This window comes from Zonotrichia albicollis, chromosome 4 (assembly GCF_047830755.1).
Source record: "Zonotrichia albicollis isolate bZonAlb1 chromosome 4, bZonAlb1.hap1, whole genome shotgun sequence".
NCBI classification, from domain to species: domain Eukaryota; kingdom Metazoa; phylum Chordata; class Aves; order Passeriformes; family Passerellidae; genus Zonotrichia; species Zonotrichia albicollis.
Window position 1 is genome coordinate 70,913,662 of NC_133822.1, and position 27,974 is coordinate 70,941,635.

Sequence of the window (27,974 nt, forward strand, 5' to 3'; positions counted from 1 at the left end):
TTTATTTTGCTCTTCCAGATGAGTCCATGCAGTAACAAAGCTTTCCCTTACATGAACATAAAATTATCTGTCACAGTTATTTCTTCTACGGAAAAAGCCTTTTTATAATTCCAATGGGACCTACTAATTACAGCTCTATCTGAAATAAAAACCTAAAGAAGGAGGTACAACACTATTCTGTCCATAAAAGGCAAGTCAAAGGCAAAACCTTACTTCATTTGAGGGAAGTAACTTCCATATCCACCAGGAGGGGTGTTTGATATGTGTCCATTCATTCTCACTGCCACTCACTGGGAGAAATCACCTGGGAAAAGGAAAAACAGCACATGAACTGAAGTCTCCTAAAAGATGAGGAGGCTGAACAAAGGTGTAATACAAACCCAATGAGGAAATTATGGTTGAAATGGGAACGAAATATGGTTGAAATGGGAACGAAATTGCATCAACAAATTCAATTGTTGTTAACTGCATCCTGGTGATGCTGCTGTGGAACTTCTCCCAGTAGCAATTTGATAGTTATAGCTTCAAATAATTTATAATTTTGTGAACAAAGCTATTATTTTTGATACAATGGTCTTTAGGAATAGCTGGAGAAATAAAAGGCTCACTAAACAAAGAACAAGATCTACTGCAAATGTGAACAAGATGTTCCAAATGGTAACTTATTGCTCAAGCATGCTCGATTTCAGCCCTCAATTCATTTCTTTCAAATGCAACTCTTGAAATGACCTTTTGATGCATATTCTATGAAACATATCAGCTGAATTGTTAGAAAAGATGCATTATCAAATTAAAACACAATTGTTAGCACAAAAGGAAACTTGGTCAGCTATTTTGGTACTTAAGAAAACTTTTTTTTTTTTGTTAAGCAGTGCTTAACATCCTGAAAGTTTGGCGTGCCAAATGAAACCTTTCCTATAAAAGCAGTGCTGAACAGGCCATGATAAAACAGTTTTAAAAAATTCTCCCTTTAATAACATGTCCATTGAAGTTAAAACTAGCTCTGGAAAGTGACTTTCATAACCCTTTCATATTCAAATTTACCATGGGCAAACACTCTTTCATTTACATATATACATGAATAATATAAATTTGAATATTTCTCTACATTTCAGTCACACTGCAGAGCAGTCAGAAGTGTACCAGATCAAATTTGTACCTACAAAAATCTCTGTTTCCAAAGCAGGCACAGCCTGCTCTGTTTGCACTGGAGCTGCCTTGCAGCCAGCTTTTCCTCTGAGGCCCTAATTCATCTCACTGCCCCACATTCACTGTTCTCCTCTTGTTTTACAAAGAAAAGCAGCAGCTCTTTGACCTGCCAGTGTCCATTGAGCGCCCACTTGTATTCTGCTGCTTCCTTCTTCCATGCAAAAACACAACCAAAATCTGTGCTGAGCTCTAAATCCATCAGTCAGTTCAAGAGACAAACAAGCTTTGGTGACCTTTGGTGCTGAGGGCACAGTTTTTATACATTTCTGAGTAACAAACCCCTGATGCAGTTAGCAAAACTAACTACAACAGTGTATTTGTTGGTGTATTGCACATGCCAAGCGAAATTATGTATGTGGATTTGAGGTGTATTTGTATTTGAGGTGTATTTGACACACCAAGTGAAATCATGTGCAAGGGTGGTGTTGCTTTTAGTGGGTACACGCGAGTTTGACTTAGTGTATACATATACATATTTTAATTTTTTTTAAATTTTATTTAATTTTCTTTGAAATCTTAGCTCCTTGCAGAACCTCTTTAGTGACACAAGCACATTTTTGCCCCACAAATAAACCACATATCCAAGCTGGTGGCCAGTTTGGCTGCTCTAAAACTCTTTTTATGGAGCGCAGTCCTTAACAGCTGTCTCCAATAAATTACCACCCATGTTGAGTGCTGCTCAATTCATTAGCAATTACAACCTTTGGGAAGCATCCTGAAATCATCCCATGACTTGAAAGGATACAAGCGTTCATTTTCTCAGCAGAATTTGCCAGCTCACTGTGCACTCCCTGTTTTAGCTCAGAGTGCCCCTCTCCAGCCCAGGCTGCCTCTGAGCTCTCCACCACTTCCCATCAGCTCTTAATTCTTATCATCATCTGCAACCAAGCTCAATTTGCTGCCCTGCTTAGCAGTTTCCCCTGTGATTAACTTCCATAGAGTCACCACATCCAAAACACACAAATTATCACTGCTGCTGTTTGGTGTCCCCACTTAACTTTCCATCCACACATTGTTTAAGATAGCACTCATTGAATAATTCTGTTTGTCATAATCTTTTTTTATTTGTAGTCTTTTTCATAGGTCTATTTGTAAGAGATTCTGCAACTATCTGTCTTAAAGTGAGATCTGGGGGGAGAAAACCCCTTGGTTTAAGACTTTCTCAGAATAATTCCACTGCTCTGACATCTTAATCTGACAAATGCTTGGTTTGTATTTGTATTCACTCAGTTTTATGGAGGTGGTGAAGCAGATATTTTAAGTAGAAGGAATGTAAATATTAAAATGCAATGTATTAGAATTTCAAGCTTCAGCCTTTGAAGTCAGCATGACACACTGAGTTTGAAAGCAGCAAGACAGCTGAGCAGCAGATTCTCACACTGGGGAAAGAAACCATCTCTCATGACAAAATACCTGCCCAATGTAAGGCACAACACCACTTAAATACAAAAAGCTTCAGAATTATGTTTTGAATGAAGAGATGCTGAAAATCTGAAGTAAAAAAATTGACTATTAAAATAAAATATATAAAACCAAGCAGCTTCTTCTGCCAAGCAAACACAAAGATTTTAGTCAGCTTTAGCTGATATGCAAACAAAACACCACTTGCTATTAGATAGTTGAGTACCAACAATATTTCCTGTCCCTCATGCAATTTTCCACTGCTTCTGAAATTCCAGCACATCTACCTTGACATGACACTTTCAATGTGATTACAATTTCATGCAGTGCTTCTGTCACTTGGTTCAAGAAACCGCCAGAATGTGAATACAAACAAACCCTTTCCTATAATCAGTTATAATTAGTCCAAATATTTATAACAGCATCAAAAAGCTACTTGTGACTACCCAAAATTATCACACAATTGGATCTCATTCAACCTAAATGTTTCATTAAAAAAAAAATTTAGGAAAATGCTTTAATTTTTTTTAAATTAAATGCATGATGAAGAATAGTGAAAAACGACAAAAGGGTAACAGTATGTGCAGGGCTTTATTATTGCCTTGTACAGCTTTCTCTGCTGTGTTTCTCATCTCAAATGCTCTTTCATCTCTTACAACCAGTCAGTCCTGCAGCAAAAGTCACCCCCTGCACACTGCAAAGCCATTGTCAACCAGGAGTCTGTTAATAAACTCCACTTCCTCTTTAATCCTCCCTTTCACCCCAGCCCAGCAGTGCACAGCAACCTCCACTGGTGTCCCAGACTTCAAAATAAACATCCTCCACAATTAACTGTAAAATCCCTCTTCAATTAGGCCTGAAGTATCAACAGTTTAATTGTGAATATGACCAAAAATGGTCACGTCTCAGGATCCTGAAAAAAAGAAATATATACTCATGCCTGCTCGGAAAAAGAAATATTGTAAACCAGGAAGGCTAAGTAAGATTTCAAGAAGAGAAGAATAATAGGAAAATAGATAAAATAATAATAATGAGATAAATATAATGATACTTTAAGTTTACTAAAATAATATATAATTAAAATAAGTTTAAAATATTTATAAATATATTTTTTAAATATTTACAAATATTTTACTTTGAAAAACAAACAAAAAATCCACAAAATTGTCTCAACAACAACAACAAAATTCACCTAGGACTTCCCTGCTGCCATCAGCTTTATTTTTGAAGGGATATTGATAGTCAGGAGCTCTGTAAATGACAAGGGTCTAGCCTTCTTAACAGAGAAACCATTTCTGAGATGGATGTATTTTTGTTCTTCAGCAGTTACAGGTTACAGTTGGTAACCTGTAGTTACAGTTACAGGTGGTAACTGCATCCCAAGCATGGGGAGAATCATGCCATGATTCTATCAGTCATGAACACTGTTTTTAAAAAAAAAAAAATACTCTTTGTCTTCCCCATCTTGTAGCATGGCAGCCTCGTGAAAGCAATGCAATTTATGTGGCACATCAACAGCTCACATGTCCTGCCATGGCATTTCCTAATAAGAGTTTGAAAACAACAAAATCTCCCATGTTATTTTAAAAAAATAACCCAAAACACCTTTCCCAGAAAGGCAGAGTTGCATCATTAGAGCAAATTAGATATTTTAGAGCCTGGTGCTCTTTTCCACTCATCCTGAAGTGATCAGTCCCACCCAGAGGCAGATCACAATATCATATGGAAACCAAAAGAGAAACAACTTAATGATGTGGATATTTTAGAAGTCATGGAGGGGGAAGGGCTAAGGAGAAAAGGATGCACAGGAAAGAACAGGAAAGACAATAATGGCTGGAATGATCATTGTCTACTGATTAGGAAAATGTTATTGTTATCATGTATGCCCCCAAACCACCCAAAATTCTCCCCAGGCAGAGCACAGGCTGTGACTGCAGCCTAAACAAAAGCAGTGGGCATTACAAGGTAACACCATTCCCTGGTGAGTGCAGCAATGTCAGATAAGGACACTCTCTCTCCACCCTTCCCCTTTCAAAAGCATTACGGAAGAACAAAACAACAGAGGAAAAAAAATTAAAAAAAAAAAAAAAATCCATGTGCTCATGGCTCACTGTGCATTCAGTAAAAATGCCTCTCACTGCTGACCTGCAGAATGTACAAAATCTGTTTAGCTTGCTGTATCACTCGCCATTTTTCATCTGCTTCTCCTCAAAACTCACCCTGTTCACCCGCACACAACTTTCCCTCCTGGTGCTAAATTTTCAACAAGCATCTCCTGTTGTCTACCCTGCTGTTCTAACCCATTGCTCTCCTATCTGCATCTTCACTCCAGCCCCAGATTTTACAAATGGGAAGCTCCTGGCAGAAACACATCCTGTGGAGCCAGCTGAAATGTGGCCGCTGCCCTCTGCTTTGGGACTCGCTTCAGAGCACAGCCAAGAGCAAACACGAGTTCTGCTGCTTGTTGGACATCTTGCCTGGAGATAAACACCAAAATGCACATGGATGCATGAGTAAGTGATACTTCTGAAATGATCCCTGGGGATTTTCCAGCCTCAGTGCACTGATACCAGAATTTCTCTGAGAAAAAACTGCCCTTGGTTGAGCTGGCAGCAGCTTGGCTCTGTAATGTTTTCACTTTCATGTTAAGCAGGTTGGAGCATCCAAAAGCTGGTAGAAAAGATGACAGCAAAAAAACAATGCAGAAAATTGAAAGCCAGGCCCTACAAGTGCTGCAGTTTGAACACAAAATAAATTAACTTGATTGCCCACCACTGTGACTGTTGTCCCCTTTGCCTCTCTCAGGCCACTCTAGATTTGATATTTATTTTTGAAGCTCTCTGAGTTGTATACACTCCAGTATTCACTCCTCTGTCCAAGCACCAGGAAATAAGTTAATAAAACAATTTTGAAAATGCTGTTTCCTTCAGGACCTCTCTGCATTCAGAGCAGTTGTCCAGCACACCCCTTAGCACTAATTACACTTCATTTTAGTTTATGCAAATCTGCACTTCTTTGCATCCTGGTCTTAGGTTTTAGTGCTGGGTGCAGTGTTAACTAGCTAGGGTTCCTGCTAAAGAAACCTGAAGGTGGAGAGGAAAGGATTGGATGTGTCTCCCTCTCCTGCCTGAATTTTACTCCTTATAGAAAGCTGAACTTCAGCTTTCTATAAGGAGTAAATAATAAATATTTTTAAATAAATAAAATAAATTTAAATAATTTTAATAAATAAATAAATAATAAATATTCAGCAATAATAAATATCATTTACCTGTTTGTGTAAGGGGTCACAGGGGTAGAGGCATTTCAAGCAACTAAAGACAGTGACAGACAAAAAACCCCACTCTGTCCAGGCAGGGGACAGGGCCAGGGCACACAGAGTGCCCAGGGGGGATTTGTAAATGAATTCTCATCCTTCTCCACAGGGCAGTGCAGCAGACAAGCTGGTTTTGCCAGCTTCAGGAAGTGTTTTGATTTTCACTGACACTTTCTGAAATCCAATATTCTTCCCTGAGTCCCTCATTGAGGAGGAGTATGCTAAATTCATTAGCAGCACTCCTTTCAGCAGGAGGGAGAGGATAAATTTATTAGAGAAAATTTGTGGTCATAATTATCAACCAAAGTAGATAAAGGCCTTGTCTTCAGAACAGAAATTGCTGCCTAAAAGAGAAGGTTTCCATTGGAAAAACCAAGATTTAAAAAATGCTCTAGAAGTCTTCTTTTTCCTACTATGATATTTCCCAGTGATTCACTGTAAAAGAAATATTCTAACAATACAATCAAGATGGTTATCTTTTATTTTGAGGAAGGGGAGAAATATGGAGAGCAACAGGAAGAGCTGAATGAATAAACCTTAGACCATGCTCATAGACTTTGCCCTTATTATTGCCACACTAATAAAGGCCCTGCTTGAAAACAGGTTCTTACTCTGGCTTGGCAACTTATTTCCATCCCTTTCAGGTCTGGGCCATGATTTATAATTAACCATATTGAAAGAAAATAAAGCAGCTCTACAGATACAAAAGCTTCAAAGACTTAAAATCCCCATTGCAACAAAGGAACGTTAATAAATATGCCAAGCACTGAAGCCACCACTCACTGCTATTTTTAATTAGAGAATTAACCACCTCATCTAAAGCAATGTTAGTATTAATTACCAAGATCAAGATCATCATGCAGCCCTTGCAGAATGTATCACCACAGCTGGAATGTCTTGTATAAAAGAAAGGATAAAAAAAAAAAAAAACAAAAATCCAAACAAAAAACCTTTCACACATAGAGAGCAGTCCAAAGAGGAAGGGGTTTATGGCATATGAAGGAATTTGTAGAGAGAAGTAGAAAAAAGAAATTATAATCTACCATAAAAATCAGTATTTTTGGTGAGTCTATGTCAAGTAGAGTACTGAGCTGGCAAGAGACACGATTTTTACTCATAAATCCCAATTCCAATACACCTACAACACATTCAGTATCTTCACTTAAAAGGATGTACAAAAACTTGTCCTGGTTTGGGGTTTTGGTGGGTTTGTTGCTTGCAGGAGGTTTTTTTTTTTTTGTGTGGTTGGTTTTTTGGTTGCTTTTTGTGTTTTGTCTTATTAAAATTTTAATTTTTTACTAAAACAAAAGCTGCCTTGAAACTGCTGACTGGTGAATTCTGCTGAGCCAGCACAGAAACCACAGCTGTATCTCCCTTCTTCATACTCCCTGATTTCTTTTTCCTTATTTCCTTTTATTCTTTGATACATCCTACTTCAAATGAGATCATTAGATTTCAAAAGATGGCACTCCAGACACTACTTTGAAACTCAGTTTGCAGTATACATCCAACTTTAAAGCCACAACTTTAGAAATGGAAACTGCTAAAACTTTCAAACTATATAAAGGTTAATAAGATAATGCCTTTAGGTGTTGTTTTAGATAAAGTTTTCCTCCCATTCTGGCCAAAAAATGAAAGAATTTCCAACAGCTAAAAAGTTAAACAAGTTAAAAAGCTGCTGCAAGTTGCCCAAACAAAACTGGTTTAACCACCTACCCACATTTATTAGCCAGTTAATAACTGTGCCATGACAATATTAAAACTGGTGTGGTACAGTTCATAACAAAAGCTGAACTGAAACCAAATAATGACATACTCTAACCAGCCTGTAAAAACTAACATGAAGGAGGAGGAGGGGGAAAAAAAGGCAGGAACACTCTTCAATAGCTCTCTCTTTTGGTTTAATAGAACTGTGGCAAGATTTAATTTTTGTTCTCACAAATTTGCTTTCTTCAGTTTTGGTTACTCACATTGAAAACCAGTTTCTGTGTCTGTAGCAGGCTACAATTCTGAATAAAACAAGACAAAGTTGAGTAGGAGCAACATCCACTGGCTTCCTGATGATCTTGAACACTCATGCTCCAAACCATTGTGGACCACCCACTGATGGCATTCCTTGATGATTTAGCTTTGTTTATTGAATATTCAGCACTTTCACCAGTAAAGTGCTCTGGATGCAAACTAACATGTATCTGGAAGGCCTCAAACTTTACTATGGCAAGGGCTCATGCTGCATGTCTTACTGGAAGATTTAGATTTTCTATATGGTACTCAAAAAAAAAAAATTAAAAAGGCAGCTTGCATGCAGTTCAGCGAAAATAGAAACCACTCTGTTTAATAAAGGTGAACAAAAAGTTACAATTGAAAAGTTATTGATCAGATCACAACAAATCAGCAATGCTGAGCACAAGCTCACAGTGGGCCTCAATGCAAATCTAAAAGTTTAATTTCAAAACTTAATTAATAAGCAATACTATTCTAATGATGCTGACTAACTCTTCAAACTTCCCTGACTCAAATAATGTGCAAACAAGGTTTCACAAGACTGATATGCAAATCCTCATGACTTTAGGTAACATAATCTAAACCAAACATCACCAATAACAGTTTTGGGGATTAAACAAGTTTTAATGCCAGAAAAGACTGCAGAGTATTCATATTCTCAGAATTAATTTAAAATATTCCCCTAATATTGTCAAAGTACTTGTAACATCATGTGTATATTCAAGTATTAAATTCACACGTGATTCCTGATAAGTATTGTAATTAATTGCAAGCCTAGTCAGCAAGCCTCCTAAAAGGGACCATGCTTTCACTTGTCATACACACATAAAGCACATAAGGAGAAGAATTTGTTCCCAAAGATGTGGTTGTGAAGCTGCAGTGAATAGCAGCAACAATGGCAATAGCTGGGAGTCAAACCTGAGCCCTGCCTCAGCACAGAGGTTTGACTGAATCTGATTCATAGACACTTTTGGCAGAGAAATGGATGTTTTCTTGAAAACTTGCCCTCTGTTACAGGAATTATTTTTACTTCCAAACTCTGAGGCCTATAAAAACTGCTTTTCTTGAACCTACAGGAGAAGCTGCTCCTCCTGAGTTGCCATCCAGGTCAGTACCTGTTGTATTTTTCATTACTAGGAGGAGACACCATGAGAAGGGGCCTGGATGCACAGTGTCCACATGGTAACAACAAGTCCACAGAGACTCTGAAAATCAGGCAGAAGAGAGAAAAGGCAGGGAAAGCCAATAAATTTTTCAATAAATTTGGAGGATAAGTTGCACTATAAGCTATTTTTAACCCTAGCAGCAGAAGCCACTGACTTTTACAAATTTGTTCAATTTTCCCATCTATGAAAAAAAAGAACCCATAACACCATCACCAGACCAACTGAGATATTCAATTCAATGCAGTGAAAAAACCCAATTATTTTGCTTTGACTGAAAAATTTGCGCTGGAAAAAATATTTTTCAAGGGAATATTGCTTTATTTTTTTTTTTCCATCTGCTTGAAATACCTTCTTGCCACCAACCAGGAAACCCAAAGTCATTTCCTACTCCACAGCAGAATGAAGTAGAGATATGAGAAGAGCTATGTGACTTGTTTGCTCACACAGAAGAGTGAAGTCAAACAGCCTCTACCATGCAGCATTTCCTTGATGGCTTTTCCTTCTGAAGCATGAATCTGAAACAATAAACTTCAAGGACAGCTCCCCCTCACCTGAGGTTAAAAACAGGCATATGACTGCAGTGGGGCATGTGACCTTCACTGTGGTCCGAGCAGCTCTCAGCACTTTCAGATATGCAATAACTCACCTGCACCCCAGTGATGCCTCAGGTTTAGCTTTTATATTTTTCAGATTCTGTGCTGCTTCAGTGTGTGGGTCTGGGCTTCATATTATGGGATGGTGAGCTCTGTGCACAGAGCAGGGAGACAAAACAATTCCTGCTCCAGCTGGGCACCAAGGACAAATGACCCAAATCTCAGCCCAGGAGCACAAACCCCGTGGGCTGGAGAGAGAAAAACAAGCCTGGGCTAAAGCTGGAATGGGACAATGAACTGCAAGGTGCAAATGGAGCAGAACTGATCCCAGGGACAGAGCCCGTGCCCGGCTGTGCATTTTGGGGCCGTTTTGGTTCATCTTGGGTGCAGCCCTGGCTGGGCTCTGGTGCTGCCCAAGGTGGATCCATGGAGGATATCCTGTGAATAAATCCCTGCTTTATTTAACTCCATCCAGCCTCTGTTCTAAATCAGCCTTCCCAAGGCATCAGCATCAGCTGGAGAGGTTTGTTGGGGTCACAGAAAACTTGAGCATCGACTTTTTTTTGTTTGTGTTAACGCACACATAACCCGAACCCCCCCCCCCCCCAAAAAAAACAAACAAACAAAAAAAACCCAATATATTGCAATTCAGCAAGTAAACTAAAGGCACTATCTTGTGCCTTTGTCCACATCAGGGCTGCAATTATTCAGCAGAAAGTGAGTCAAGTGTAAAAGAACTCACTGCACTGAGGTCACAGCTGACTGAAGTCACGCCCTGCCACAGCATTTACAGTGCACTTATGTAATCAGCAATTGTTTCCTGGATGAAAATAGGCTGAACAATAGCAGATCCCACAAACTGTGGGAAGGAAATAGGATTTAAACCCTTGGTGTTCCATGCCTCTGGTTTTCTAGTTGCAATCATTTATGTTCTGCTGTACAGACACAATTTTCTCATCCATTAATCTGGGCCAAGCCCTTCCTCTAGGTGCATTTCAATTCCAGGTACATATATTCAGCAAATGCCACATTTTTGATGTTTTGTTTTGCTTTAAATTACCTGAATCAAATGCATAAATATGATTATTTTCCAACTCAGTTCACAGATTCACATTTTCAAAAGCAGGCTCTGCTGTGAATGCCGAGGCTTGGCAAGTTTACAGGCTTGGCTTCCAGAAGAAAAAAAAACATATATACTTTTGAAAATTTTAATGCCTTTACAATCACATATTTGGTTTCCAGCAAATATCCTGTGATTAAGGATGGCAAAGTTAGAAACCTTTATAAAAGATAAATTATAATCACCACAAAATGGTTTTTGCCGCAATAACCTCAAATAAGTTTGAATTTCACAAGGAAATTTTCTCCAGGAATTTGTCATTGATGGTCACCAAGCCAAATTTACAAACCCTCTCTAGAAATGGATTCTGAAATGCTGCAACAGGTATTTTATTGCAATTTGCTCATTCATTCAACTGAGGCATTTTTAATTCAAATTTGCCAAAATGCTGAGGCATTTTTAATGTCAAATTTTCTTCAAACTAATGCCAGACAGTGTGGGACAGAAGCCCAAGATACCTTGCCCCCAGGAAACCTCAGTGGAGCTATAGGACTTTTTGGAAAGCTCCCACAGGTTTTGAAGGAATACAATTTTCAAAAATCTTTCTGAACATGAATTTATTGTTCTGCAATTGCTTCTATTAGAAATAAATGTGTGTGAAGTAAGTGTGGGTGGGAAGGAGAAAGGGAAGGAGCTAAAAGCCATATGAGGTAATGCTTTTTGATCCTTTTCTGCTTGGAGGAATGACAGAAAAGACTGGGGAGATTTGACTGCTCCATTCACTTCCAACCTCTACAAAAATTGTTCTAGATGTGATTCTTGTGATTTTATCCGTTATTCAAGAAGCAGTCATCGAAAATCTTCCTTCAGGTTACCCTCCTATGGACCTCAAAAAGGTTGAATAATTAACCTTTAGTATTAATATAATGATAAACCTTATTAATAATATAAATATTAAATTAATAATAATCAACCTTAATTAACCTGAGACCCTGCTGCTCCAGGGTGCTGCCAGGTTTTGAAGAGCAATGACACAGCAGCACAGTGAGCTGCAGCTCCAACTGGAATTAGAAGAATTAGCCATGGAGACAGTCCTTACAGCAATGAATGTTATCTTAAAAACTATTTTCCACAACACCCTTATCCTCCTGGCTACACCCATGTGGCCAGAAAACATCAGAGCCCTGGGAGATGCTATCCATAGAAAATTTTTGAGGGACACAGCTACAAACAATAAAAACAGAGCTTCATCCCACATTCCAGGCAACTAAGAAATGATGCAGCTTATTGTAAAACTATACCAGCTCCTCCCAATGAGTAAATTTTGTTCACAGGGCTCCGAGTTGCCCAAACTAGAATACATTTTCTATTCTGTGAGATTAAGAAGTGTATTTTCCCCTTTTCCAGAAGGCACACTAGATAAACTTTAAACTCGTAGCCAGTTTCAAAGGAAAAATATTTGTCCTACACAAAGCCTCTATTCAGTGTCCCTGTTTTTATTGCAGTAAGAAAAATAGCTGTGCCCTGGGTAATTTGTTCATGTATGCCAATAAAAGCACATTGGAGCAGAGCCAGCACTTCTAGCAAGCTCCCAAAGACTTCTGAAGTCCTATGAAAAGCAGAACTTTTTTTTTCTCTACTTATCCTTTTTCTATTTGCCATTCCCAGAACTTAGTACTTGTTTCCATTACATTTGCCTTCATGTTACTGTGAGAAGCAACTGAAAGAAAAAAAAATAGAATAAAGAATGAACCCAAAGCTTTTAAAGAAGCCCTTGTACCAAAAGAGCATTCAGATATTTTCATACAATGTTTCAAATGTTAAGCAGGCAATGTTCTGAATTCCATGCTGATCAAAAATTACTAAAGAGGCTAAAGTATATTCACATTTTAGACATGAAAATATGAAGAATTAAGGAGCATGCTGACAGAAATACTCAGATTTCTATGCTTTCATGAAGGAATCTGATCAGAAACTTGCTGCTGAACTAAGGCAGGTCTGTGACAGACTCAGAGTAAAAAAAGAGCTTGGACCAAATTATTGGGAAGTTATTCAGGACAAAGCAATTGCCTGTTCATGGGTGCTTCCCCAAATCTCAGTGTTTTTTGAAACAGCTTCCAAAACAGTCACAGAAATGGGGCTGAAAAGGAAGGAAGTAATCTCACAACCTTAATGCAGGAGCAATTGTGCCATGGTAATTCCCAAAAAGTAGTACTTCCCAAGCTCTTCCTTGGGCCTCTAATAAGGGAGGGCTATCGACCTAGCCTGGGGAAACCCAGGGTCTCATTAGCCTTATTCTGAAAAAGGCCCTGGGTTTCTTCTCAATAAATAATCTAAATCTAAGGTTCTTCTCAATAAATAATCTAAATCCATGTTGCAGTTTCAACTCACCTGACACTGCTTCTCTCCACAACACACCCAAAACTACACCAGATTCTTAATTTTAGGGGGGAAAAAAAGGTAACAAAATGCATGAAGTCAGTGTTAAACCGGGCTTATAAAAATATCCTATTCCGCTGTCTTGTTTGATGAGGAATATTTGGCTTGCTGCTACCTCCCCTCTCTTGCAGAGCTTATCACTCACATCAGCAATGGGCCCACAAGGACTTTGTCTCATGTGGATCATCTCATGTGTTTTTCCAGCTAGGCAATCCAAAGTAAGCAGATGTCAACTTCTATTTTCCCTCAGGAGTCCACGAGGCAAGTTTCAGGGGGAACAATATTGCAGTTACTTCATCTATATATTATCTTTCATTATCTCAGTGTTTTTCTAAGCCATATCCCTTTGCTTCTTGAACTTTGCATAACCTCTACTCTTTCCTCATATTGTTTAATGCAGCCTTATGCTTTTCTCCTCCTTTTCCTTTTTTTCATGCAGCAGACTGTCTGGAAAAAAAATTAAGCTATTCAAAATAAAATAATTCAAGTGTAGACTCAAAAATGGTTCCTGACATTGCACAAAGTCTTTAAGATGGGAACTCAACTTGCCATCCACCCTATGACTGTCCTTCATGTCCTGTCAATTGGGTTGGATGATCACTTAGAAAATTAACACTGACAATTATAAATATTGCCTTTCCCAACAGAGACACCAAAAGAATTAGAGGAAGGGTTTTTATTTCTTTTTTGGTGGTGGCAATTTATATTTCCCAGCTATTGTATTAAGCTTTCTGAAAACTCATTCACAGACAGTTTAGGTGAAATGGCAGAAGCAATTACTGCTCTAATTGGCTGTGACCTCTTTCTGCCTTTCCACAGATGCAAAAATACTGACATAGAAATCTCAATTTCTTTGTAGGTGCTAGTGTGAAATCCAGGGAAGAGAAGCAAGCTGCAACTTGCAGCAGCTGAGGTTATGCCCAAATAAGATCTAGCACAAAGATAAGGTATTTTAGTAGGATAGCTGGAAGGTTGTCAGATGTCCCACCTTTCTCCATCCACAAAGAGCTTAAACAGTCCCCAGATCTTGGGTTTTCTATGGGTGAGATGACCCCGAGATATTAAAGAGTCTTTTTCCCCAGCCCTGTGATTGAAGAAGTCGGGATTTGTCAGTTCCGGTTTTCAAGGTTGCTTATTTTCCCTTATCTATCACACTCTTTTTCTGACTTGCTGAGATCTGTCCCGCAGGTTGGTTTGTGGTACAGTCTCTGCCCTTGGGGTCGTGTTACCTTTTTCTACTAAGAACTGCATGTATTTTATTTACAATAATTTTCCAATACCTATCCCCTATGTTAGACAGTCTGTCTCTGCTCTAAACCAATCCAAAAGTGCCACCATCACAGCAGAAGAGGGAGGACAAGAAGAAGAAGGAGAGAGACTGGACATGCCCAGATTCCTCCATCTTGCCTCTTGAACCCTCATTCTAAACCCCCAAAATTCTACTTTTTCACCCTGTGACAAATTAACTATCATTCTACTCAAACCCTTGTGCCTTGTGCGTCTTCACACAAAGTTGGTGATTTTCTCCACGGGTTAAAATCAAAGGCACAGGTGTCTGTGACTCTGTGCCAAGGTCTCCAAGCCCCTTGCCAGGGTCTCAAATCACCCAGGGCAGCCAGAGGAACGTCCTGGGTTCCAACACCCACATGTGTGGGTCTGGCCCTGGGTCACACTGAGCCACCTCCTTCAGGAACAACCCCATGGACCATCCCAGGATTCACCTGCTCCAGGGATGCTGTGCCTGTTTCCTCCTAAACCACACAGGAGGGATGGAAGGAGCCAAGCCACACACAGGGATGTGGAATGGCATGGTGGGAGCAGAGCAGTCGCCAAATCATTCCCTGTCCTTCTCCTCAAAGGCATCTGCACAGTTAATATCTACTCAGGCTGGCCAAGCCACCTTCATGCTCTTTGTTGAAGGGAAAACAGCACAGCTGCAGCCCAGAGCACTGAAGGTGACATTTGGGCAAACTACACATCCAAAAAAAAATTTGCTTCCTTTGGCATTATTCAGCTTTGTGAGTCAGTTCTTTAAAGCACAGCCAGTGCCAGGCTCTCAGGTAATGTTAATGGGAGATATTCCCAACTGTTTTCTCTGAACTAAATATGAAGTAAGATCACAGCTCTAATCACATTGGTGGGTCAAGGTTTACAGAAATTAGAGAATGAGGAAATTGTGGATTCAGCTGCAAAACCATCCTCCTAAACACAAGCTTTCCAGTTTTACTGGGGAAAAAAAAATAAAACAAACTAAACCAAAAGAAGAACCAACAAAAAAACACCCAAAAAACCAGGCGAGACAGAATTTCTTCTGCTAGTAGAAATGCAGTGGTGAGAGCACAACACTGCACTTCCCCTCCTGTCACACTTGCACAACAATCCTGTCACCAGGAATTCCTCCAGAACTTTGTGAAGAGCCCTCACACTTGGATTCTCACAGCCAGCTAAACCAAAGACAGCTTTCAGCTGACAGCCTTGAGGCTTGCCAAAACCCATGCTTATCTAGAATATACGGAGAGCTTGTTATCTCAGGATGGGGAGAAAACTCACACAGCTTCAAGTTCCAAAAAGGGCACTTGTGGTCAATGGTCCCAAACACCCTCATTGTTTCTGAAAGGTCGAGCCCTGTTGCCCACGTCTTCCTCATTGACTCTTTCCCCAGTGAAGGGCATGTACAGCTCTTTTTCTAAAAGTTCCCACATGATTTGAATGCTTCTTCTTGAAACCATAGATTTTTGTAAGGGAGGGGATCCATTTCTCTACAAGCAGGGAAATCCCAGCAGATGTCCCAACATTTTTCCTGCTGCCCAGATTGATTGGTGAGCACCGGGGGCTCCTGTGTAGCTCACTCCTGCCAAATTTTGGCATTATTTAGCAGATGGCTTCTTCTCAGTGTGCTCAGGGCTTTCCCCTGCCTGGCACTGGATGGTTTCACATCAGAAGTACAGGTGCTGCTTTCCAAGGCTTCACCACCAACAACAGCATAGCCTCCCTCTCTGGCTCAGGCTTGGTGCAGTCTGAAAGCTCCAGAGATGCAAAACATCCTATTTCCTTTCAATTGTGAACATCCCCTTTCCTTTCAATTGTGAGCAGAAGAGGCACTGCAGCCCAGGCACAGTGATCAGACAGCTCTGGCAGGTGACAAGAAGGACAAAGTGCTCAGGTGGCATGAAACCAGCGGCAGCAATGGTTCTCCTGCAAAATTTGGGGGATATGTTGTACAGCACCCTCATTCCCAGTAATGAAATCTTAACACAAGGAGCTGCAGCACGTGGCACTTGCTTCCAGTGGCTACCAAACAAGATTTTAACCATTAAAAATTGTCCTGAGTACATAAAATTAGTGAAACTTCTCTAATGATGGAGATGATTCCCTCTTGGATTGCTCCCGAAATGGAAATGTGTAAACTGTGATGTCATGTTATTGGCATTTCCCTAACAGCAGGTTGCTCTTATCTAGTGTTCCTCTCACTCTCATGTTTTAGTGCACTCCAGGGGGATATTATCCAAGAGGATAATACACAAGATGCAGAAGACTTGCAGTATAAATAGCCACATGCAGTATACAAACTAATGCCAAACTGACCACAAATGCTTTTCCAGAGATTTCCAAACCTGTCTGAGCAGAGGCAAGGAGTGGAAGAACTCTGTCACTCCTGACTCACGCTGTTGGCCTGAACACAAGAGGGTTTGTTACTCAGAAATGTCATTTGGACATCCCCTCCTCCCCAGGAGTAAAGTACAGCAGAGGAGGGAGGGAGCATCCACAGCTCCAGATTTATGGAAGAAGAAAAAAAGATTGCACAAAACCTGAGGAACCTGGGATGTGTTTCAAGCCACAAGAGTAACAAAGGAAATTGTGTGCAGCATAATGATTATTTTGTGTATTTTTGATTTATCCAGAGGGAACTGTATCTCCACAATATATTTTGCCTACTGTCCACATCCCACAGACTTCAGCTGTGCTGTTCTCTCACAAACACAGGAATAAGGATAGGAAGAAATTTTGCTTCCATTTTATTTTTCATTTCCGCTTTTTTTTAGATCCCTGATGAATTTTAATCCCCATCTTGTTGCACACAGAAAACAGACACTTGAATAGTGATTGCTAATACAATAAGTATTTGGATCAACAGGACCACATTTACAATCGAATTACAAAAGCAGAAAAAGAAATCTATGGGATTTGCAGGAGACAGAACCCTGTCAGATGATGGAAATTACTTTTAAAAATTATTTGGAAGAAGGGTGGAAGGGATAAAGCCACAACAGTGTATTCAATATGGGACTTCCTGGACACTGAAAAAGTTACTGAGCACAGATAATTAGTACAAGTCAACCATGAGATAAACTCACAGCATGGATCAGAAGGGAAAGAAACCTCAAAAGAGCATCATGATATGCAGACCAGTCTCTCTCCAAACAAAAACTACAGTTTTCATTTTTTTCCCTTTGTTGCAGAGATTTTCAGGGGGAGGGGTTGAAGGAACCACAGAGCAGCCAATTGCCCAGCTTCCATTATTCTCTTTTAAGTCCTGATTTTGGAAAATCATACACCCCAAAAATCAAGGTTCTCCCATGCACCTAGATGATTCTCAGAAGAAAAAGTAATATTTGGGTGTGCAGTAGCTGGATATTTTTGCAATCTTTAACACTCACTCCCAAATGCCTCATTCAACAATTTATTTCACCACAATATGCTCGCAGGACTAAATCTCGCATTTTTATTTGAGCATTGCTGTTCACAGAACAGTCTACTCAGAATGCCCAGAATATAAATTAGTCTTTCCTGGCTAAAAATCCCAAACCATGACAGACAGCTGGCACTTTTTGAATTGCCCAAACTAAAAAAAAATAATTAAAAATTAGAAAGGATATTTTATATTTTCAGAAATTTACAATCATCCACTTCATCATCTAATACTGAAAAGTTACATCTTCCCCTGTTTCCTTCATACTCCCTTTATTTGGATATGAAGTAAAAATAAATCTCAAATCGCCAATATAAGGTTGGTCAAGAATAGAAGTCAGATGCCCAAAGCATCTAACCCAAAAAACAGAGAATCAATGAGCTTGAGAGCCTGCTCCTGTTTGGAATTGCCAGGCCAAGCTGGAATTAACACATGGCTGCTCTGCAGTTACATCAGCTGGTCAAAAACCCAAAGATTTTTGACTGCACAGCATTTATTTCATGCACATAAAAACAAGGTGTGCACAGCTTTTAATTTTTGGCCTTTTTTTGACCATGCTACATGACCCCAGTGCCTGGGAAAGAAATTAAAAGGTGACTGTTACAAAAGTACTGCTAAAACCAGCCTGGGTTGAGTGAGGGTTCCAAAGAGGTAAAGCTTAATTATTTACAGTTTAGGTCCTGAGAGACCTGGTCCCGAGGTCATTTATTACCAGGAATGAACATAAATCACTGGTTTCTATTTTTGTAATGCAATCACCAGCACTCAAAAAGAGCTATAAGGTAAAAGAAGACATCCACCCTTAAACAACCCTACAGGACAGACTTTATGAGTGAAAAACATGACAGAGGGTAAATATATCTGCTCAAGAAGCAGGGAAGAGCAGGAAGAGCACACACCTTGTGTGCCAAGCAAATACAAAGGGTCCAGGAGAAATGTACCTGGGAACAGGCACAGCAAGGTGGGCTGGCAGCAGCTTTTGGACAAACAAAATCCCCAGGAAAAAAAAGATAAAACAAAATCCACAGTTTTGGACCAAAACAATCCCCAGAACTGGGAGGGGTCTTGGCCACAGGAACCAAAAAATGAAGGTTATACCCCACAGCGTGGACTAGATTGTTACCATGATATTTTCTAAGAAATCCCTTCACCAGGATTTTTCCCCTGAGAATAGAAATGTAAACAATAATTATCTGATTACTTAAAATGTGGTCTGGAGGTTGCTTGCCAACAGGTGCATCTTTGATTGGTTCCATGTAAATTGTTTTTAATTAATGACCAATCACAGCCAGCTGTGTCAGACTCTCCGGTCAGTCATGGGTTTTTTATTATTCATTCCTTTCTAGCTTCTGAAGTATTCTTTTCTCTATAGTTTAGTACAGTTTTAATATATAATTTCTTTTAATATAACATCATAAAATAATAAATCAGCCTTCTGAAAAGGTGGAGTCAATTCTCATCTCCCATCCCAGGAACCTCCACACTTGCATCTTTATTGCAGCAACCATCATGGCCCTAAAGGTGACTCACTGCACACAGGAGCCATGGTTTAGGGCCAGCATTTTCACAAACCCCCAAGGCTGATGGTGGCTGGAATAACTTGCAAAGAGGATCGTGGATTTAAAAATAACCCAGGTGATTTGGGGGGCTGTAACTTTGCAGTACAGTTATTAATCATATAAGGCAAAAGAGCAAAATTTTCAGTCCCTGCCTTCTGAAAATACTGACAGTTTCAGGTAACTAAACTTGAAATGACAAGACATAAAACAAGCACTAATGCCCGTGCTGATCTGCCTTTCAAGCAGGTATTGACACCATTTAAAACCATTTATTGTTCCAAAATCATTTGATTCTTCATCTTCTTCAAGGAAAAATAAAACAACATTACGCACTAGGAGTTAAAGCACATTGGAGCACAAATCACCAGCTGTAGAATAAACACTTTGGGAGGGCACATATCATTACAGCTGAGCAATGGTGTTTATACTTGTGTGAATGCTTGCATAGCAACACAAATGCTTAGTTATATGAGGAATGAAAGATCAATGATTCAGTAATGTAACAAGTCATCTGCAAAATTAATATATACAAATGCATCCCTAATAAAATCTATTGTTGCAGGAAGTTTTATTTTGGTGAACGGCTGGGATCACCCTGCTGTTACTGAGCTGCTCTCAAAAGGGTATAAATGAGTAAAAGTGTGTTAATAACCTATCAGAGGTGGAAAAACCTACAAGTTAATCCTGCTTTTGTAAGCTGATTCCCTTGCCACTTGTGTAGCCTTAGCAGTAAACATTTCATGTCTAGCTCTCTTTTAAGGAGAATTAAATCTAAGAATTTTAAACAACAATTATTAAAAAATACATGCCAGACCTTTATTTCTGTGATCTATCAATTAGATAGTGGATTGTCAAGACCAGCCAATATTTGAATACCAGCCTATGGAAATATGTGGAGTAGCAAAAGAGAGATACAAACTGGACTCCTCTCTATTTTTTTAGCCCTTTTGTTTCTGAATTCTGAGCTATGCTCACCAACTCTTTATTGCTCCTTATCTGTACTATGGTTAAATTGCAGTATAAATTGCAGAACAATTTAGGTTGGGAGTGAACTCTGGAGGTCATCTGATCAAAACAACTTGGAAGCCAGACTGAGATAGAATCTATAATCATGTACAATAATCACAATGACTTCTGAAATGCAGCACAAACAGCTCCTGACCACAAGTACAGTAAATTCTCCCATTCTGGTCTCATGCTCATGTCTTGTTACATCTGAACAGGATCAAGAACACAAGGAAAGGTCTTGGCAGGAGCACAGCTGCCAACCTGTGACTGAAATGCAGCTCAGCAGCGTTTTAGGAAACGTGGTGTTGAGACAACCAGGCTAAGGAGGGGCAGCATGTCAAGGACAGAAAGCTGCCAGGACCAGAGGAGCAAGGAGGACAGCGGGATGGGTGGAAGGCAGCAGAGCATTTCTATGGAGAAAAAAAGAACAGCTCAACTGGCTAACCCATGGAGAGGTTCCTCAAACCCATTTAGTATGGCTGGCATGGTCCCTGGTGTTGTGGTTTAGTTCCAGATCACATCCAGGTACCACAGAGCTGCTCCCTCCCTCCCTCCCTGCTCCTGGTGGGATGGGGAGAACAGCCAGAAAAAAGGTAAAACACATGGATGGAGATATGAACGGCTTAATAACTGAAACAAAGAATAACAGTAGTAATAAATAAGTAAATAAATAAATAAATAATATTGTTACTACTACTACTAATAATAATAACAACAGTTATAATGGTAAAAATGATGATAATTTTGTATTGAGAAGTTAAGAGACAATGAAATGAAGCTGAAGAAGGACAAGTGCAATTGCTCACCCACTGCTGACAGATGCTCAGCCTGTCCCCAAGCAGCCCTGGGCACCTCCCAGCCAGCTCCCCCCAGTTTATATACTGGCCATGACGTGCTGTGCTATGGAATATCCCTCTGGCCAGCTCAGGTCAGCTGCCCTGGCCACGCTCCCTCCCAGCTCCTTGGTGCCTCTCCTGGCTGGCAGAGCATGAGACACTGCAAAGTCCCTGACTCAGGGCGAGCACCACTCAGCAACAGCCAAAACACCAGCGTGTTATCAACGTTATTCTCAACCCAGCTCCAAAACACAGCTCTGTGCTGGCTACTGGGAGGAAAATGAGTCTTCTATCCCAGCTGAAACCAGGACACCTGGTGACCCAGAGATCTCACTGCAGGAAGACACATCTGTAGTGGGAGCAGCCTTGCTGCAGCTGTTTATACATTCCCTTCACTGAGGCCTCACTGCGGGGCCACGGGGAGAAGATGAGATTGAGTTACAACAAGCTCCATCCTCTTGAGCAGCAAACTTTAGCTTAAAATTAATTTGAGATTGTTTCTCTGAGTGGTAAAGCAGTCAGTGTAAAGGTAAGGATGCTTGTCTGTCAGAAAAGAAAACAATGCTGAGTCCTGACTGTGCAGAAGTTTGTAAGTCACCTCTCCAAGGTATGGAGAAACTGTCTGAACTCACTCCCATACTATTGACAAGTTTTGCTACTTGGAGGACAAGGGACAAAAAGAGACTGGGAAAGAACACAAATACAAATAAAGCAAATGCTAAGAGTGATTCTGCACAGTCAAGTCTCAGCATTCTTTTCTTTTTTGACAGACAAGCATCCTTACATTTACATTGACTTTACCACTCAGAGAAACAATCTCAAATTAATTTTAAGCTAAAGTTTACTGTATGCCACTTGTGCCATCTAGACTTGGGCTATCTCAAAATGAGAAGCTCGGCCAGAAGCCACAGAATAGACATTAAATAAAAGAATTTTCTGAAGAGAAATTGTCTGAACTCACTTCCATACTGTTGACAATTTTTGCTTCTTGGAGGACAGGAGACAAAAAGAGACTGGGAAAGAACACAAGTACAAATAAAGCAAATCCTAAGGGTGATCTGCAAAAGCTTGAAGTGGTTTATGTCAGTGTTTAATATACAGGACAAAGTGAGGAGGTTTGTGAATTTAGAAGCAAAATCCTCATCCCATTCCTTCCCCCTTTCCTTTTATGGGTTGGTTTGTTTCTTGTTTCATTATTTGATGTTTTTGAGGTCAACATTTCCTACCCAGCATGGATAGGAAATCTGTCAGGCTGTGAATTGACATTATTGCTTGGCAATTGCATAATTCATATATACATACATACAGATCTAAATAGGAGCTGTGGCACCTCAGTCTGCCCTAAGGAGTCTGATTTTGTCTCTTTGGATTTGATACACACATCCAGGCTACAACAAGGAGCTGTGCCAAATGCAACAGGCTGTGGATTATTTAATGGTTTGACCATCCTACAGCACAGTTTGCCATGGTTCCCATGTGCAGAAACAAGCCCTCTTAAGTTAACAGGCTTGAAAATGGTCGCTCTGGATAGTGCTGAAAGCAGTCTGTATTACAAGTGTGTCCAAAAGAGAGGAACAAATTTTGCTGTTCACACTTTGACCACACTGGAAAATTGAATAACTGCTTCTCCACCAGCAACAGCATCAACAAAAACGTTCTGTACAAATTCCAGGTACTTTAACAAATCACAGTTCTTAAAATGACCCATTGCTCAAAGTCCCTTGAGGTTGTAGTGGTTCCTGGCAAACTGAAAACATTTTTCCTTCCACGCTTCCTCTCTGCAGCACAGCTGAGTGACCTTGGTGGTGGGAGGAGGTCAGCGTAGATGAGAAAAGAGTCTTTAAAAACACTGCTTGATTTTAAGTACTAAATTCACATTTTGAAGACAAAGCCAACTTAATTAAAAACATTTAAGTCTTGCAACTTAAAAGAAGCTGCAATAGTTCCAAGAACAACTATTTGAGACTCCCTGGCCCCCCAACAATCCCTTCCTGCAAAGTCAAGGAAGCAACAGCATGAACTACCTCAAAAACATCAAATTAATGAAACAAAAACAAACAAGCCAACCAAACAGCCCATAAAAGGAAAGGGGAAAGGAATGGGATGAGGATTTTGCTTCTAAATTTACAAATCTCCTCACTTTGTCCTGTATATTAAACACTGACATAAACCACTTCAAGCTTTTGCAGATCACCCTTAGGATTTGCTTTATTTCATTTCTGCTCTTTTTGTTTCCTGTTCTCCAAGAAGCAAAACTTGTCAATAGTATGAAAGTGAGTTCAGACAGTTTCTCCATACCTTGGAGAGGTGACTTACAAACTTCTGCACAGTCAGGCCTCAGCATTCTTTTCCTTTTTGACAGACAAGCATCCTTACCTTTACACTGACTGCTTTAACACTCAGAGAAAGAACTTCAAATTAATTTTAAGCTAAATTTTATTGTATCCCACATGTGCCATCTAGACTTGTGGTGTCTCAAAATGAGAAGCTGGGCCAGAAGCCACAGAATATGTATTAAATAAAAGGAATATCTGCCCCAGACACTTAAATCCCAGTACTCAGAGGGGCTGCAGCAGCCTTCCCAGGAAAACCTCTGCATCAACCCATGCCCACCTCAGCTCTCCTCATTATTCTTGAACCTGTTTCTCCCTCTCTCTGCCCCCACAGATATCCTCATGTTAAAACATATATTTAGAAACAGGTAGCAATTATTCTTTCCAACAATCAACCTCAAATCCCAGGCCTCTTACAGCATCCAGAGAAAACATCACTCTAGTGTAATTAATTCCCTTTATTTCCTCTTTTCATCATAACTCATTGCCTGTTTACAGGTGAGTTGCATCTTCTCATGTGCTTGCCAACAGTACCATAACATCCTTCTTGTACCTCTGGCCAGTGGCTAAATGAGGAAAATAAAACCGAGAAAATTAACATGCACAAAAAACAGCAAAGCTAGGAATAAATGAAGTGTCTGAAAACTCTCTGCAGGTCTTGTGCTACTCTCCAGCTTGCTTCACTTCTAAGCAGGCTGATGGGTATTTTAGCACAGGTACTTTATCAGCAGCTCTGTGGTGGCATAAAGGTGACTTAACAGAAAGTTTCTTTGAAGCTGCCTGATAAATATTGAAATAATGGAGGAAATAAAGAAAGTAACTTCTAAAAGCAGGTTTAAAGCACTTTTCCCGGATGCTGATTCTCCTCAAATAGGTTTCTACTTTTCTCCTGGAAGAGCACCAATCTCCAAAATAAATAAAGTAAATGCTTTGAGAGTAAAGGCAGTAGTTCTGCTCTGATAAATAGCAACATAAAAACGGTACCTTTGCACTCAGCAGATCTGCTGCTGGTGTGCAGTCAGGAGTGATTGCTGCTGACTAGTGAGATAAACAAGGCTCCGCTGCTTTCGTGCTTGTTTGAGGCAGGATATCAGAGCTCTTGTTGTGCAGCAAACTGAATGCTAGTGTCTTCCATAAAAAGCCAAGTTCCTCATTAATTTTCAATTAGGTATCTGGACACTTCTTGCTGCCTCAGTCAGGAACAGGTAATGGGATACAGAGAGAACATCAGAGCACAATTCGCTCTGCACCGACTTTATGGTGCGAAAACACTCAGGAAGGGAGATGGGCATGAGAGATTGGGAAATGCTTCATGAAGAGCCAAGCAGAAATTCCTGCCTCATAAAGCTGCTTTTAAACAAGCACTTTCCAGATTCCAGAGCTGCAGTTTCTCTTCGTAGAGTGAAATCAAACAAAAGAAAAATCGGCGAGTTGGTGTAAAAGATAAATCGAGCAATTTTCACTGCCAACGTTCAAGGTCACGTGTGTAGGCTGTGGGTACAGCACATGAAATAAACAAAATCTGTACAAGAGCACCAGCTCTTTATTTCAAGGAAAAACATAGGCCAGAAAAACCTATTTAAATTTATCATGCTACCATAATATGACTAAATTTTACTTTACAGGAGTGGTTGGTTTAAGTCATAGAAAAGCAAATTCACAGCATTCAAACTTGCAAACCTTTAGAAACTATTAGGAAAGATATGCTTGAAAGTGAGGTTTTAAAATATTTTGGAGTGTATTTTCACAATACTTAAAATAAACAGCAATAGAGTCTGCTCTTTAGAACTTCAAAGTCATAGAGATAAGGATGTTTCTGAAAGAAGAAACAGATAGGAAAAGACCTGCTCTCAGAGCTGCCCAGGACTAATAGAAAAATACATCACCACAATATTTTTACCATTACTGGACTTTAAGCTCCTGAAAACTAACTACTTCTCTTAAATCAAGTACAGCATACATCATATTTCCATCTGGAAGTGCTTGCATCTTTCTTAGCATCTCAATAAGCATCATGTAAGATGCTATTTCATGTCACACTGGATTTTTTTTTCCACAAAGCCCACACAAAAATCATTATAGCAAGCCTGAAAATTCTCATTAAAAGCCAAGCAGTATTTTTCTCTTCTAGCTAAGAAGTTCTGCCTCAATGAAGTAGTAAAGGCTTTAATAAGCTGCTTGTCTTAACGAACGGAGACTGAATTAGTAGGCAATGCCTATTCTAAAAAAGCTTTACAAAACCCACTCCACTTGTGCCAGTAACTGTGTATGTGCTGCTGATTTGTCAGAGACATTTTATTTCATGACACGAAAGAACAAGTCAAGAACTTGGGTCAGGGAACAGAAACAAATCCACTAAAAGTTTCATGCTGTTACTGATAATCAGAGCTTTTCGTTCCTTGCATATTTCAGATTTAAGAGGATGGTAGACATCAACAAAATATTTTCTTTACATTGACAGACTCTGAAAATGGTGCCAAAGAAGATCAGAGGAACTTTCTTTTTTTGTGGCATCTTGAGGTCAGACACTTTAAATAGAGTTTTTGGCACGCCATAAAATAAACTGAATCAACTTCTCTCAAATTCCTGGCGGTTTATAACCCAAGCTGCCAAGCCTTTTAGTTATGCCAAGCTTCTGCAAGGATTAAATACTGCTCAAGTTAACCCAGCATAAAAGGCTGAGTTGTTATCAGGTGAACATCAGCAGAGCTGCCAGAGGCTCACAGGAGCTGTCTCTGTGCCAGTGCTCACCTGCAAGCCAAGGCAGCTCTGGGGAGCACATTGGCTCACCTTCCTGCACTTATTTATCACTAGTGCTACGTTCTTCTTTACCCCAGTATCACCCTGAGCTGTTTGGGCTGCTCAGAGATGTGCAGGGTGAGGCTGTGCCCCAGGGAAGGCACTGAGAGGCTTGCAAAGCATCTCCATCCCTTCACAGGCTTGGGATGCACGGGAGAAATTCTGGCTTTTTGTGGGATATTTGCTTGCATGTGTTCCAAGCATTTGCACACCAGAAACAGTTATAGCAGCTTATTTCCATGTATTTCATATGGTGATGTTTGGTTTAAAAATAAATGCGCTTTTTGGTGAGAAATTGCCATGCAAGCAAAATGTATCTTTATTCTACGATTTCCAAGGTGAGAATACCACTTCTAGCTATCCCTCCCAAGGCAGGCTTGGGGTTTATCCCTGATTCTCTCAGACCTCACACCAACTGCAGCTTTGTTAGTGTGGGTGCCACATCCTCCCTCCCTGAAACACTTCACATCTGGCTTCTTTTACACCTCCTCAGTCAGGAAGGGCAGCACATCTTTCACCACAGGAAAGGATTATTTCTCTCCATGCTTTGCTTCCTCTCACACAAGGCTTTTCAAGCACGTGCTCTCAGTCAGCAGGCGTCCTGGTTTAGGGCAAATTTGGTAGCAAACCTTCAAAAGGGGGCTCTTCCAGAAAGAAAACTCAATGGCCCCTCCTTCTAATTGGTTTGGGAAGGATTCCTTGGAGAGAAGTGGAAAGAACCTGTTTATTTAACAGGCACAGCACACAAAATGAACAATACCAGGTGACACCACTCTTTCACTGCTCTGAAAAAGACGACAAATTCAGAAAGTCTCTCTTGGTGATAGTCTCTCTGTTATCAGTCCCTGTGGTGCTGCAGCCACAACGTGCAAAGTCTTGGTGTTTCCCAGGTCCCAGTCTGGAGCAGGTTCCAAGAAAGGGAAAGGAAAAACAGTCCAGGGGAAAAATTTGGACTGCTTATCTAAACTAACCAACAAGCAGAAGCAAAAAGCAAGAGCAAAGCAAGAGCAGAGCAGAAGCAAGAGCAAAGCAAAAAGCCAAAGCAGCACTATGTACTGCCCTGTCTGTGTGTCCCACCAGCTGTGGGGGAGAAGGCTGATAACAAAACAAAACAAAACTTTCACTCTTCAGAGCCAGTCCTGAAGGCACAGAACATAATATCCAGCATAAACAGGGGACACAGGCATCATAATATCACCCTAGGACAGCAGGTAAGCATCAGGCTGGTCTCAGGAAATGTCCCTTTGTGTCCCTGATAGCCCAAGAGCAGCACACTGTGCTCCTGTCTCACAAGGAATCACCAAGATTTATATTTTTCTGCCAGTTCTTATGACCCAGGGGGAAGATGGGTAAACTTTCAGTGTTTATCAGCAAATGTTCCCTCAAATTTATGAACTGTTTCCTTGTTTGGGTTTGGGGAGAGGAACCTGATACGTGCTGGCATTTTTTTCACCTGCTTAACCAACCTGCTGTACAGTTAACTCTGTGTTTATGCATGGCGTTCATTTGGATCACACACACACGATCTAATGGAGAAATACATCAGAAACCTCTCACATCA

The 27,974-nt window shown here is 40.1% G+C and overlaps 1 protein-coding gene across 8 annotated transcripts in view; it reads right to left on the reverse strand.

The window, feature by feature from the left end:
* Positions 1-27,974, reverse strand: part of EPS8 (EGFR pathway substrate 8, signaling adaptor) — a 131,999-nt gene that overhangs the window by 53,967 nt on the left and 50,058 nt on the right. For all 8 annotated transcript variants that reach the window (XM_074540065.1, XM_026790371.2, XM_026790372.2 and 5 more), the window contains one exon: positions 214-304. In XM_074540065.1, coding sequence (XP_074396166.1) covers positions 214-275 — 62 coding nt within the window. In that variant the 5' untranslated portion in view covers positions 276-304. The remainder of the gene's footprint in view (positions 1-213; positions 305-27,974) is intronic.